This window comes from Poecilia mexicana, unplaced genomic scaffold (genome assembly GCF_051168715.1).
Source record: "Poecilia mexicana isolate PSO_F unplaced genomic scaffold, ASM5116871v1 scaffold_16, whole genome shotgun sequence".
Taxonomy (NCBI): domain Eukaryota; kingdom Metazoa; phylum Chordata; class Actinopteri; order Cyprinodontiformes; family Poeciliidae; genus Poecilia; species Poecilia mexicana.
In genome coordinates, this window is record NW_028263385.1 from 27,516,221 (window position 1) to 27,528,421 (window position 12,201).

The 12,201-nt window shown below is 41.3% G+C and overlaps 1 protein-coding gene across 1 annotated transcript; it reads right to left on the minus strand.

The window, feature by feature from the left end:
• Positions 1-1,746: 1,746 nt before the first annotated feature.
• prss35 (serine protease 35) lies at positions 1,747-11,024 on the minus strand. Its single transcript, XM_014998023.2, has 2 exons — positions 7,256-11,024; positions 1,747-4,175 (listed from the first exon to the last, which is right to left on the minus strand). Exon 2 carries the CDS (start codon positions 4,154-4,156, stop codon positions 2,882-2,884), a length of 1,275 nt encoding a protein of 424 aa, XP_014853509.2. The 5' UTR covers positions 4,157-4,175; positions 7,256-11,024; the 3' UTR covers positions 1,747-2,881.
• Between the last annotated feature and the right edge of the window lie 1,177 nt (positions 11,025-12,201).

A 12,201-nucleotide genomic window follows, 5' to 3' on the forward strand; every position in this document is an offset into this window, starting at 1 on the left:
ATAGAGTAGCAGAAGTATATGTATAATTGTTATTAATTGTTAGTGAGACTATATTCCACTCACACCTTGCCAACAGCACTAGTAAGGGTGATGGGTGGCCCTTAGTTTTTAGTCCAAGCACCTTGACTGCACACATTTTTCCCAACTGGAAGTATTTCCAAGTCCTTGTAAGTGAGGGAAAAGTGCAGTAGCCATATTTTAGGCAACTTTGCAGCAGGACGTCAGGGAGGGGCAGCCTGAGAAAACGCTCCACTGTTTTCTCTGGCTTCTGGCAACTTTGGTGTACCCCAAAGACCAGTAATTAGCCCACGCCTGGTTGATTTTGCAAAGAGCGCTCGGTCACTCTTTGCTCAGCTTACTTTAATGAGAAAAGTTTAAAGATACAATGTGGTGTTTTGTCCTGTAAGCACAGCAAATTCTGTTTACGCGCAGGATTACTCATCAAAGGATGAGGCTGCATGAGCCTAACGACACGCTAAATGTGTTTACCTCGTTAGGAAACTTCAAAGTCGACGTTATTTACAAGGTACAAGGGCTTTTCCTCTGATGGATTCTCCTTGAAGTTGCTAGCGGCCAAAACACCGCGCTGTACCTTTAGCCTCGAGGTGAATATGACCTGCTCAAGCACCATAGTGCGTAGTAAAACTAAACAAAACTTTTGCTTCGCTTCCGTCTGAGCATCGTGTTTGACTCTTTCCTTAATCGATAACATCTGGTTTGCCGTTGGTGGAGCCTCTAACTATGGAGAACTTTATTTGAGGTTATAGTTGAACCTTTTTGCCATTTTTAACCCAGAGTTCAGTAAAATCACTTTGAGTATAATCATACATTTGGTCATAATTTAATGCCAGTCTCCTCTTCTGTGCTGTAAACTACGGAAAGTGATAGATCTTTCTCTGTGTCTGTTCTCTGTCATGTTTGTGGATTGGTTGTGAGAGTCAGAGTAAATCATGGGAGAATATTAACATTTTTTCATGACTGAATTATTAGAATTGTAATTTTTTTTGTTTGTTTTATTGTAAATTTATTTTATTTACAATGGCCCTCCCAGTGCATGTAAGCCCATCGAGATGCAATAAATTGGATGACGGTTTGAGCTGTTCTGACTTTTTTTGGGGTTGTTTCATTTTAATGTGCACCCTGCTTAAATTGAAATGTGGACATCTGCTTTAATCACCACAAACTTCTTGGGATTAACACTGTCATACATTTTACTAAACTGAGAAACAGAAAAAATGTGTTCTCCTGTTTTTATATTTTCTGTGAGGAATTCATACTGTTAAAAGTACTAATGACCAACATCACCGTTTGCAGTATAACTATATACTTAACCAAAATGTCAAGAGATGTAACATTGTTCTGTGGAATAAATGGATGAAATCTTTTGTGTCAGAGGCTACTAACAACCTAGCCTGTTTAACCATACGCATGTTGAAGTCTTGTTCTTTTTGTGTAACCAAATGTCTCCCGTTGATGCCATTTTTAGTGAATATCTTACTAAAAACAAACATACGAATCTCTGTGGAAGCCCATTCCCAGTCAAATTTTTTACGACTGGATCTGAATCCAAGTACCTGAAGAAATGTTGCAACCCCTCATCATAACACTTCCACCACTGTGTTTAACATTTGGTAGAGATTCTTCTGCCAAAAAGTTGCACTTAACGTATGCCAAAACCTTATAAAACATTTTATTCTTTGCTGTTTGCTTGGATGCATTTGTTTTCATCACATAGACACACACACGCAAAGGGGAATCTTGGTTTTAATGGCTTGTAGACTTCAACGCTAATAATTATTTGCAGATATTTGGTATTTAAAAGGATAGTCTTGCATTTCCTTGGAGTAAAAGCAACAGGAACAAGTCAGAAACATTACATTTAATCTTAAACTACTTCTATAAAAACAAAGTGACTTTAAAAAAAAAAAATCTGTTACCCTTAAAATAGAGAAATAAAAACAGCTCAAGTAAATTGTTGAATGGTTCAGACTTAATGTAACGCAAACATGTAGCCTCACCTTAAGCTTAAAGTTACAGTACTAGGCCACCAAAAATATTTTCTAAGTCATTCCGAAATGGAAACAAAAATGTTACAGTCCCATAAATTAGCACCATGTCATTCTCTGTTATAGCTATGTGCACAACAATGAAACCACATTTCACTGTATTGCAAGAACGGATGAAAGAGGATGAGACACGAATCATACAAAAGCAACAACAAAAAAAACATCTCCTAAAAAGCATCCAGAAGGAGAAAAACACTCATTAATAGATAAGCGTAAAACACAAAACATCTAATGCAATGTTCGAGATATACACAAATCAAAAAATCAGCTTATTAATTTTTTAGTTTTCTCTGAATCTTCATACGGTTCTTTTTTTAATTAAAGTATTTAAGATGGTTTTTGGGCATCTTGTTATTGCCAATGCTCACGTTTTATGCTTACAGTGGTGGAGAGGCCTTTTCTTTATTAACGATACCTTGCAAGTATTTGTGATTTATACTATAAACCATTTACTGTACTATGACCATAGAGGTCAATTTATTTCAAAAACTGTCAAAGTAGACTTAAAATACTTAAAAAGGATTTCCTTTCCCATATATATTTCAAACAAATAAATAAAAAAAGACAACTGACAAGCCACAGTTCCCTTGATGCATTGATGAGTTCCTATTGTTGCCACTTCTTCACTTGAATCACGGTAGCAGAGTCATTATGAGGCACATAAGGTAAAAGACAGGAAGGGGAAGAGGAAGCAGTTGCCTAGTTTCTGCTTGGTGAAACAAGGTGATGTGTCAAAGTAGGTGAAGTCTGTAAGGGGGAATTGTGGTGTGAAATGATGGGTAAGAAGCAGAAAAGTGGGGAGTTTCCATGTTGTTTTAGGCTACCTGACACTCACTCGAGTCCCCATGGACCCAGTAGCAGATCTGCGCATACTTGAGCGGCGTTATCCTCACGGCCACATTGTAATCCTGCTGCATCCCGTCCCCATTGACGTCAACCCACTGGTGACCGGAGAAAACCCCAATGATCTTCCTCTTCCACTTCTTCTTGCCCGGCTCTTTGAGGCGGATGTAAACTCCCGAGCCGCTGGAGCCAGGTTTGGCGTCGCAATACTGATACAACAAGTCATTGGATTCCTCAGACACAGAGCAGAACCGGTACACCAAGTTACCGGGTCGGTCATCGTCAAAGCCAGAGAAGTGGATCCTACCAGCAGGGAGCTTCTTAACGGAAGGTATAACACCCAGATCCATGTGATTGACCTTTGGGGCTCTTTTCAGCTCGAGAACGGCGTAGTCGTAATCCGCAGTCAGTCCATCTGACACACCTTTAAACCAACCCTTAGGAATCTGGGTCTTTTTGACTCTGGTCCACTTGAATGAAGGTTTCCCAGAGTCAACACTTCGACGACTCCGGATCTTCTTGCCTTTTCCTCTTCCTTTGCGTTCCCCTCTCCCGCCATTTCCCTCCATTTCCAGTCCTTCCTCTTTAACTTTGTCCCCCTTTCTTCTTTTGCCCCTTTCTTTCCCACCCTTTCCTCTGCCTCCCTTTCCTCGTCTGCTCTTCTCTTTCAGAATGCCAACACGCAACTTCTGAACTCCGTCTAGATAATCCTTTCCATCGTGGATGCAGTGTGCAGCTGTCAGCACGTGTTTGGGTGACACCAGCACCCCAGAGCACCCTGTAGATATCTTCACCGAGGTGGAGAAGGGATATTTGGTGGAGTACTGCTTGTCAGCAATGGTGAAGCGAGTATCTGTGCCGTACACTTCTCGCTTGTGACGGGACCTTGATGAAGTGTTTCTGGGCCAGACAGTGACTTCATTGAGGCCATGCACAGAAACAGAGGTGTACGTGCGTGTGCCGTTCTCGTAGACCGTCTCGTAGGATAGGAACTGCTCCAAATCATTCAGGGAAGGCGAGGGAATGTGGCGCTGGCACTCGATCCCGCAGGTGCCACTCAGCTCCGGTTGAGGGTGAGCTGCAAAGCTGGGGCTGCTGAGGGGCACAGTGCGTCGTTTCCTTACCAGTGGCACCTTCCATTGGGGCCAGGTGTATTGGTCGTCAATTGTGTTTTCCTCAGCAGTTACAGCCACCACCGCAGTCAGCACCATCACTGGGAGCAGGATGCAAAGTGGTATGGGGCCCATTGTTAAGTTGGGCCTGGCTCTGAAATATAGAGAACCAAATATGAAAACATTAATTTACACACATTAACACTTCTGACAATCACAGGTACCAACAAGAACCAACTTTTGAATCACAGGGTTTGGGGCCACTGTAACATTGTGACATTTCAGATATCTTATGCAACCAAATACATTAAAGTGAACTTCTGCACACACATTTGGTATAGATTTATTGATACTTTGGTGAATGTAGCCCTTTTGCTCAAACATACGAGCTTGAAGGGTATACTCACATTTTTTTTTATGATAGGCTTTGCTAAAAAGTTCAAAGAAGCAGATATTTCCTTAGGCATTTTCACTAACAACTAGTCCAGGTTGGGCCCATTTTGAAGTGGAACGCTACCATCTTAAAATGGCTCCATAAGAGAAAATATTATTTGAGAAACATCATCGTCATTTATATGACTAGTGTTTGCTTAACCCCTTAAACTGTTGCCACTTTGTCTTCTAGTTAATATGTACACTGAAACTGATGATTATTTATGCAGGAAATGGAAGCAGGATATGGTTCATCTCTAAGGAGCTTCCTGATGGAACATACTTAGAACAAAACATGTAACGTATTTGCAGATATAACAGCTGTCTCACATAAAACTAAAGACATGTAAACCTTCCTAACCTCAATTTATTAAGCATTGTTTTCTTATATCCTTTAATGTTTTGGGGTACAATGTTTTGGTCCTGGCTCCACCTTACTAAGTTCTCTAATGCTTAGATGTTGGCTTCAGTCTTACTGAAGGTAGTGTGGATTTCTGCTAAATGAAATAAAGTTACCTATCCCAAATAAGACACCACCTCCAAAAACCCTGCAACAGCATGTAAGTATGTATACACTTACTGTGTCTTAGTGATTCCTAAATGTCTTTAAAACCTGACTTGAGATTCAATGACTAAAAAGAAACGCAGGAAATTCCATTCATGACCACAGGGAGGCAGTGCAGCTCCAGCGTTCAACGGAGACTAACTGAGCAGGTCAGGGGTGTGTCTGTGTATGTCTCACACTTGAATATGTTAAAGCCATCTGAGGTGGTTGGTGTTTTCATTTTTACATACAAGTCAGTAACGTTGGGTTTTATATTTTTGCAGAGTTTTTACAGCTTAAATCCAGAGCTCCTGTATTAGCTGTGTGGTTAAAAGTTTTCTGCTCTTTGACTCTATAGCTGGAGGGCAGTGAGAAGACGCTGGACAGGGACTCTCTAAACGAGCTGAGACATTGGCTTGGAGGTTTGCCACAATGGTTAACCTACTCCTTCAGTAATGACCATATCTGGTTTCCTGCAGCTCCACAATGTGACCCTCCATGTGCACAAATGGCATCAAACACAGAGAGACTATGAAGACCGATGCTGTCTGCTGCCTCCTATACCCAGGAGTGTCAGCCTCCCCCCCGAATCCACATATGCGTGCGTTAACTTGAGGGTGTGTTGTAATAGATTGGACAGACGATCGCTGAACTAGAAAAGCGGCAGAAATGAAATTCGCCAGCGGGGCTGCGGCTGTGAAGTCAGCCTGCCGATTTCAAACGCTGGAAAAGAAAGTTATTTGGATGGAGGAGGATTTACGGCTTTGGTTAACGTTTACAGACAAATTAAAAGTGAAATGCCCATGTCTGCCCTACAAATCAGTTTAAAACCAACATTTAAGAGGGAAAATGAACTCAGTTTCAAATTGATGCTTCTGTAGTTATATAAAAAAAAGGTTCCCAGGAAAATGTCATCATTACATGCATCACCTACAAGCATTTCATCATCTGTGCAAGGCTTACAGTAGCATTAAAATAGAACTTTTATGAAATGTTTGTGATATTTAAGTTTTATTTGCTGCTGATGTATTCAAGCTCACCAGACCAGATATAGGCAAGAAAAAAAAAAAAAGTTGCCCTCTGCCTCAGGTCACCTCTGACCAACTGCAAATATTCCACATGTATGCTTCCCCTTTCTTTTCTGAACTTTTTTATTTTATTGTTTTATATTCCAAGGTAACTGTGACGTCTCCTCCAACCGACTCTGACTGTAATCGGGACATTTTTGAGGCCTGGCTGCACCCCACAGCCTCCTATAAAACACAGCCAGCGGCTGAAATCTAACCAGCATACAACAGACTGGTAATAAAATACATGGCCGCAAAGAGCCGTAAAACACTTTCAATAAATGAAAGAGCAAAAAAAAAAGACCCTTTTTTTAGTTTCTGCTCAGCGTCACACTCCCGCTGCCAAATTCAGACGTAACATTACAACAAATAGAGAGAGAGAGAGAGAGAGAGAGAGAGAGAGAGAGAGAGAGAGAGAGAGCCGTCCCCATTAATCAGTGGAAACTGATACTCCGCCATGATGGCTTTTTGGTCTTCGAATGGGCTGATTTTCGACCGAACTATTTTTTTTTCCGCTGCACTCAGCTAACGAGGATGACGAGGTTGTGCCCTCTTCATCCTCCTGTGGAAAGCAAAGTGGCCGGGAGGTGGCGCTCTAAGGTTCAATCTTGTGTGTGCAGGTCTTTTGTTCACCTCACTCTTCTTTTTTGTAGTAAAATTGGTGATAACCAATTTCGACATATTTTCCGACTTTCTGTTTTAACCAGTATAAAGTTAGAAAGACAATAAGCGTATAAGGAAAAATATGTGTATTATTTTCTGTTTGCCTAATCTTTCTGAATGAAGCCATTGTTAATGTCATTTAAATTTCCAAAGTAAATAATAACCAATTACAAGTAATTTTTTTTTTCAGTATATCCTTCAGACATCCGCAGATCGACATCTGCACCAGTAGGATGAATTCATGTTATTCCAGCGTGAACACATAAAACTGATGCGTCTTTTGCTTCCATGAACGCACCACATGATGCAAATTGATGAAAAGTGGAAATCTGGACAAGTTCCCTACTTTTTGTGATGTAAAATTCAAAATAACTTAGAGAGAAAAAAAATCAGAGGTGAATCAAAAGATCTTTTTTTAAAGAGAAAAAAAGTCTTCAAAAAATGAAAAGGGGAAAAAAAGAAAGAAACTCTTGGATTAATTTTTCCTTTCTTTCTATCGGCAGCAGGAGACCATACAGGCGTCCCTACCTGCTCGCATCCGATTGATGGATTATGCCAGATCCGCAGTGTATTGTCTGTTGTCCTCGGATGTACACAAATATGATCCCGGTGGCAAACAGTCGGCGGTCACTGCATCTCCCAGTCGCGCTGTCATCAGCAGGGCCACGGCTGCCCGCTCATTGCCTCCTTCAGAGAGTCTGAGGGGGAAAGTCGCAGCCGGGACGCTCTGCTCAGGCTGCACTTGATGCTGAGAAGGGAGGGAGGGACGGAGGGCTGAAAAAGAGAGCGAGCGAGCGAGAGAGAGAGAGAGAGAGAGAGAGAGAGGAAGGAGGTGCAGAGGAAAAGAAGATATGAAAGGAACCTTTTTCTTTTTTTTTTCCGCCCCGTGACAAAAGTTGTTCACTTCTGGGTGGGGCAAGAGTTTTGGACCTCACCAAAGAGTGCACTGAGGGTAAAGGTAGTGTTCTGTTCAGGTCCTGCAGTTCAGGCAGAAGCTTAAATCATTCATGCATTGTGAAGAAATGACGGTTCACAGTTGGTTCACATTCACCCAGAGGAGGGTAGAGGACACAGAAGTTGTACTCAAGTGCAAAAGTTGTCCTTTTGGGTCTTAAAAGTACAACATTTTGAGATCCAAAAGTTGGACTCAAAAATATATTGAAGTACTTTTTGAGGACAGCAACTCAAGCAAAAGTAAATGCTGCCCAAGAAATTACCTTACCTACTAGCAACTGATCAAAAAATCAATCATATGATATTTAAGACCAAAATATAAAAGTTATGTGAAAATGTTGGTATATTTAGAGACCAAAATGAAACTAATTCATATAACATCATTACAAAAAAAAAACTAACAAAAACTGTAGATGTAAGAGCAGTAATACGTTATAATAAAATTACTCAAGGAAAAGTATAATTGTTCCACCCCCCCCCCCCAAAAAAAAAATTACACAAGTAAATGTAGTTACTACCCATCTCTGCATTCACCCAATGATACGCATAAATGTGCGCATGTACGTACACCATGGGGCTCAGTGCCTTGCTCAGGGGTACATCTACATGAGGCAGCAGGAAGCCAACCCTACAACTTTTTGGAAATTGAAACTGGTCTCTTGTTTGCTCCCTTGCAGAGTACCATCCTTAGCTGGCCTGCCAGATTAGATAAATGGCCGTGTCCAGAGCTGCATGAAAAGTCCAAGGCTTAGAGGTTTTGTTTACAACCTTGATCCGTTTTGAACATCTCTTTAACTTTCTCCTTGACCTGTCTGCTGTGGTCCTTGATCTTTATGATGAGATAAAATTACACTCAGGTGGACTCTGTTTGCGAATCATAGCACTTCTAGAGGCAATAGGTTGCATTGTATTTTATTTAGGGCTGTCCGAGGAAAGGGGGCTGTATACAAATGCACTGGACATTTTTAAAGAGTTTCTTTGTAAAAGAAAATGGAAAACTATGCGTCATCTTTCTTTCCCCTCACGATTGTGCGCTATCTGGTGTTGGTCTCTCTCATAAAGTAAAAGTTCAATGGGTGAATACACCCCACATTTCTTGTGTTGTATGTAATTTACAGTTGACCATCTAACTCACCATTTTTCAATTCAATTCAGTTTATTTGTGCAGCGGCAATTCACATCAAATGTCGTGTCAAGGAAAAAGACATTTTAATTCAGTTACGCATACATTCCACTTGATTCTAGTTACCTAACATATCAATATGCTCACTTAATTATTAAAAGAAGTTTAAAGGGGCAGTATTATTTTAAACTGACTTTTTCTTCAGCTTTACGTTGTGTTATAATGTTCAAAAACATACCCAGTGTTGCTTTGATTCTTTCATGCACGTTTGAGAAATCCTTTAATCTCCCATGGCAACCATTCAGCTGTGCAAAATGCCTGAGTGGACAAAGCTCCTCCTCACAGAGATCCCCACCCCTCATCCCCTTTACAAAGCTCCTTCAGACTAGCCAGCAGCAATTAGCAAATACCTGGTGGCACTATGTATCTGCTCAGTTTATTACATGAGCTACTTCACAGTCCAGTGCTGATCAAACTGTAGTTAAAGGGTTAATAGAGGAGTGATGCTGTGATGACTCTCTGCAGGCAGTTTCAGACAGAGCAGGTGTTTTTAAAGAGACAGAGGCCCAATTTCAAGACATTAAATTACAAAGTTAAATGTCTTTTAAGCAATATTTGATATATTTAGCTTTTTCTATAACAACTGAAGTTAACATAGTTACTTGAATGTGCTATATAATTGCACTATGTGCCTGGAAAACACATTATGCTAAATAATACTAAAAAGTTTCCACCTAAGGAAGCCCAGCAGACTGAATGGAGTCAGTGACTGGCAGCATTCACTCTTTCAAACTTTGTCAAAATTTCACTAATGTTGTGAAAACTGCAGTGTTTCCATTAAAGAAGAAGCGCAATCAGAGTTTGTTGACATAATAAGCACTACTTCCTGTCGTCGTCTGCTTCATGGTTTGCGCCAGAGGCCACGTCTGGTTGTTGATCATGTGACTCGTGTGCTGCCAAAAAAATGTTCCCATTGCAGTTTTGGAAAATCAACCAATTTCAAGGTGTCCAAAAACAAAACAAACAAACAAAAAAAAACCCAGCAACAACAAAAAACCACCTCATCCTAGCGCCAAAACTTTTTATTAAAAAAAAAAAAAAAAAAAAAAGAGTTTTTTTCAAAATTGCTCTGTTTCCATTAGGCAAATTTAATGTCAAACTGCGTACATGGTCGATGGAAACGCAGCCAGTGATAACTTTCTCGGTGAACCTGCAGCCTTGTTTTGTGCGCCGACTACTTTCATCACAAGGGTCCATGACTGAAGAACAGAAGTCAACCGGATCTTTGGCTGACTTCACAGCAAGAAGCCGAAGTCTCAGTGAACCCGTAAGCAACACGGAAAAAACGCGTGTAATCACGGCAGAGTGGAAGAGTTCCGGTGTAAGAGACGCGGAGGCCTGACACACATCTGGCCCCGTCTGTAGTCGACGCTTATCTCCGAGTAATCTCTCCCCGTCCGCCTCTCCCAAATTTACACCTGCTCCCGCCGCTGCGCGTCTCCTGGAGCTTCGGGGGAACTTGGGTGGTCGGCACACCTGGCCGTCATTTCAATGACGGATGCCCACTTTCGCGTCCACTTGGGTGGTGATCGGTGTGCGCGTGCGCACTTCATGTCCTCCGTGGGTGTGGTCCCTGTTGCTGCTCGTTGCTAATGAAACATACCTTTTATTTATTTATTTTTTTTAGGAGGACTGAGTCACTGGCCAATGAAAACACACACAAGTAAGTGCCTGTCAGAGACGGGACTGAGGTGAATCTGAACTGCTGAGTGTTTCCCCTGTCTTTCTGTCTGTTTTATTTTCATTTAGTTTTCTTACTATGGTGCTCCATCTTGATCTTTACTGACTCAGTGCACATCCTTCCATGTGTTTGCTGTGAGTGAACCAAACGCAAGCCACACATTTTTAGATTTTTATTAGATTTATTTTTTTTAAAGAGAAATATGAAAAGCATGTATCATAACTATACTGTTATTTGTGTCTGTTATAGCCTGTAAAATTATTAGAAAATTAAACAAAATAGCTAAAATGTTCAGGGGTTTGAATGCTTTAACTAGACCCTGAGGTTTGCAGAGTTGGAAATTTCACAGTTTGTATCAAAGCCCACAAAGAGGCAAACTACATTGTCTACCGCCCGCCTCCTTTAAATTGCATTATAGCATAACCTAAGCTGAACTCAACCTCCGTCAACCATTGGCCGCCTTTCCGACAGCTATTTCTTTGTGTTTTCCAAACTGTATTTTTCTTTCCTACTCAAGAAACTTTCTAATACACGCTTTACAACTCTTCTCAACCTCGTGCCCAGCCCACATACAGAATCGCGGTGCCAAGTCATTCGCACACACACAAGCGCGTCGCAGCGCCGAGAACCTCACAGAGCTCTTGCTGCATGTGGCAAAACAAATGTCTGAATTAGCTGTGGCAGACCTCTCCTTGAAGTGAGCAGTTAATCATCGAGAGGATTTACAGGCAGCATGTGTCGGCTAATTTATGTCACAGAGAAAGAAGTGGTAAAAGAAAGAACACCGAGATCACAGGGCTGAAGTCATTTAGACTGAAGATGGCTGTAAAAATGTCAAAATCTCTGACGTTTTGGAATCGCCGTCAGTTAAAGCTGGCAAGGAGGAATTATCAGAAAGCTGCATAAAGAAACTCAGATGGTATAACTCAAATTCAAAGTGGCTCTCATCCATCCCGTTCTGCTCCCTTTTGGAGGTTCTCCTTTGACATTGTTGAGGCCTGTCGGTTGCAGGTCAACTCTAGAAGCTTCTTGGCTGTTGGGACAGAAATCGGGCAGATGTAGCCAAATATTCAGACCCAGTTTGTTGAATTGGAGAAGGTAAAGGCAGAGAGCCTCGTCCATCTTGATAGGTTGCCATGTTGAGGAGAACACAGTGCTGTGTTCTAATCTGAAAGTCTGGGTTGTCCTGATGACTTCAGTTCACCCTGGTGAACCAGTTTGTTCACAGAGAAGCTGAAACCAATGGTAGCTAGAGTTCACATCAGAGTCAGAATCAACTTTATTAGCTAAGGCTGCATCCACAAACAATGACTTTTTACTTCACTTTCAGGGACTCACAGCATACAAACACAAAATATAAACTTTAGAGGAAATAAAATAAAGTAGCAAATGTAGAATATATGTATCTGCAGGTATGTATGGCTGTTTTATATACAAGGAGAAGAAAAGAAAGAGACAAGTTGCTGTAGTGTAGCATGCCTATTTTATTCCACAGTAGAGCAGCCGACCGCTGTGGCTGCATTGTGTTCACGGTGTTCATCAGACAGACAGCCTGGGGGAAGAGACTGTCTCTGTGGTGACTGTGTTTGCGAGTACTGCTCTAAAGGTAAAAGTCTAAACTCTTTTTGTGTCCAGGATGTGTGGGGTCTGCAGAGA

Bases quoted from the DNA above. Each gene is read 5' to 3' on its own strand.
- prss35 (XM_014998023.2), bottom strand. From the start codon at position 4,156: ATGGGCCCCATACCACTTTGCATCCTGCTCCCAGTGATGGTGCTGACT.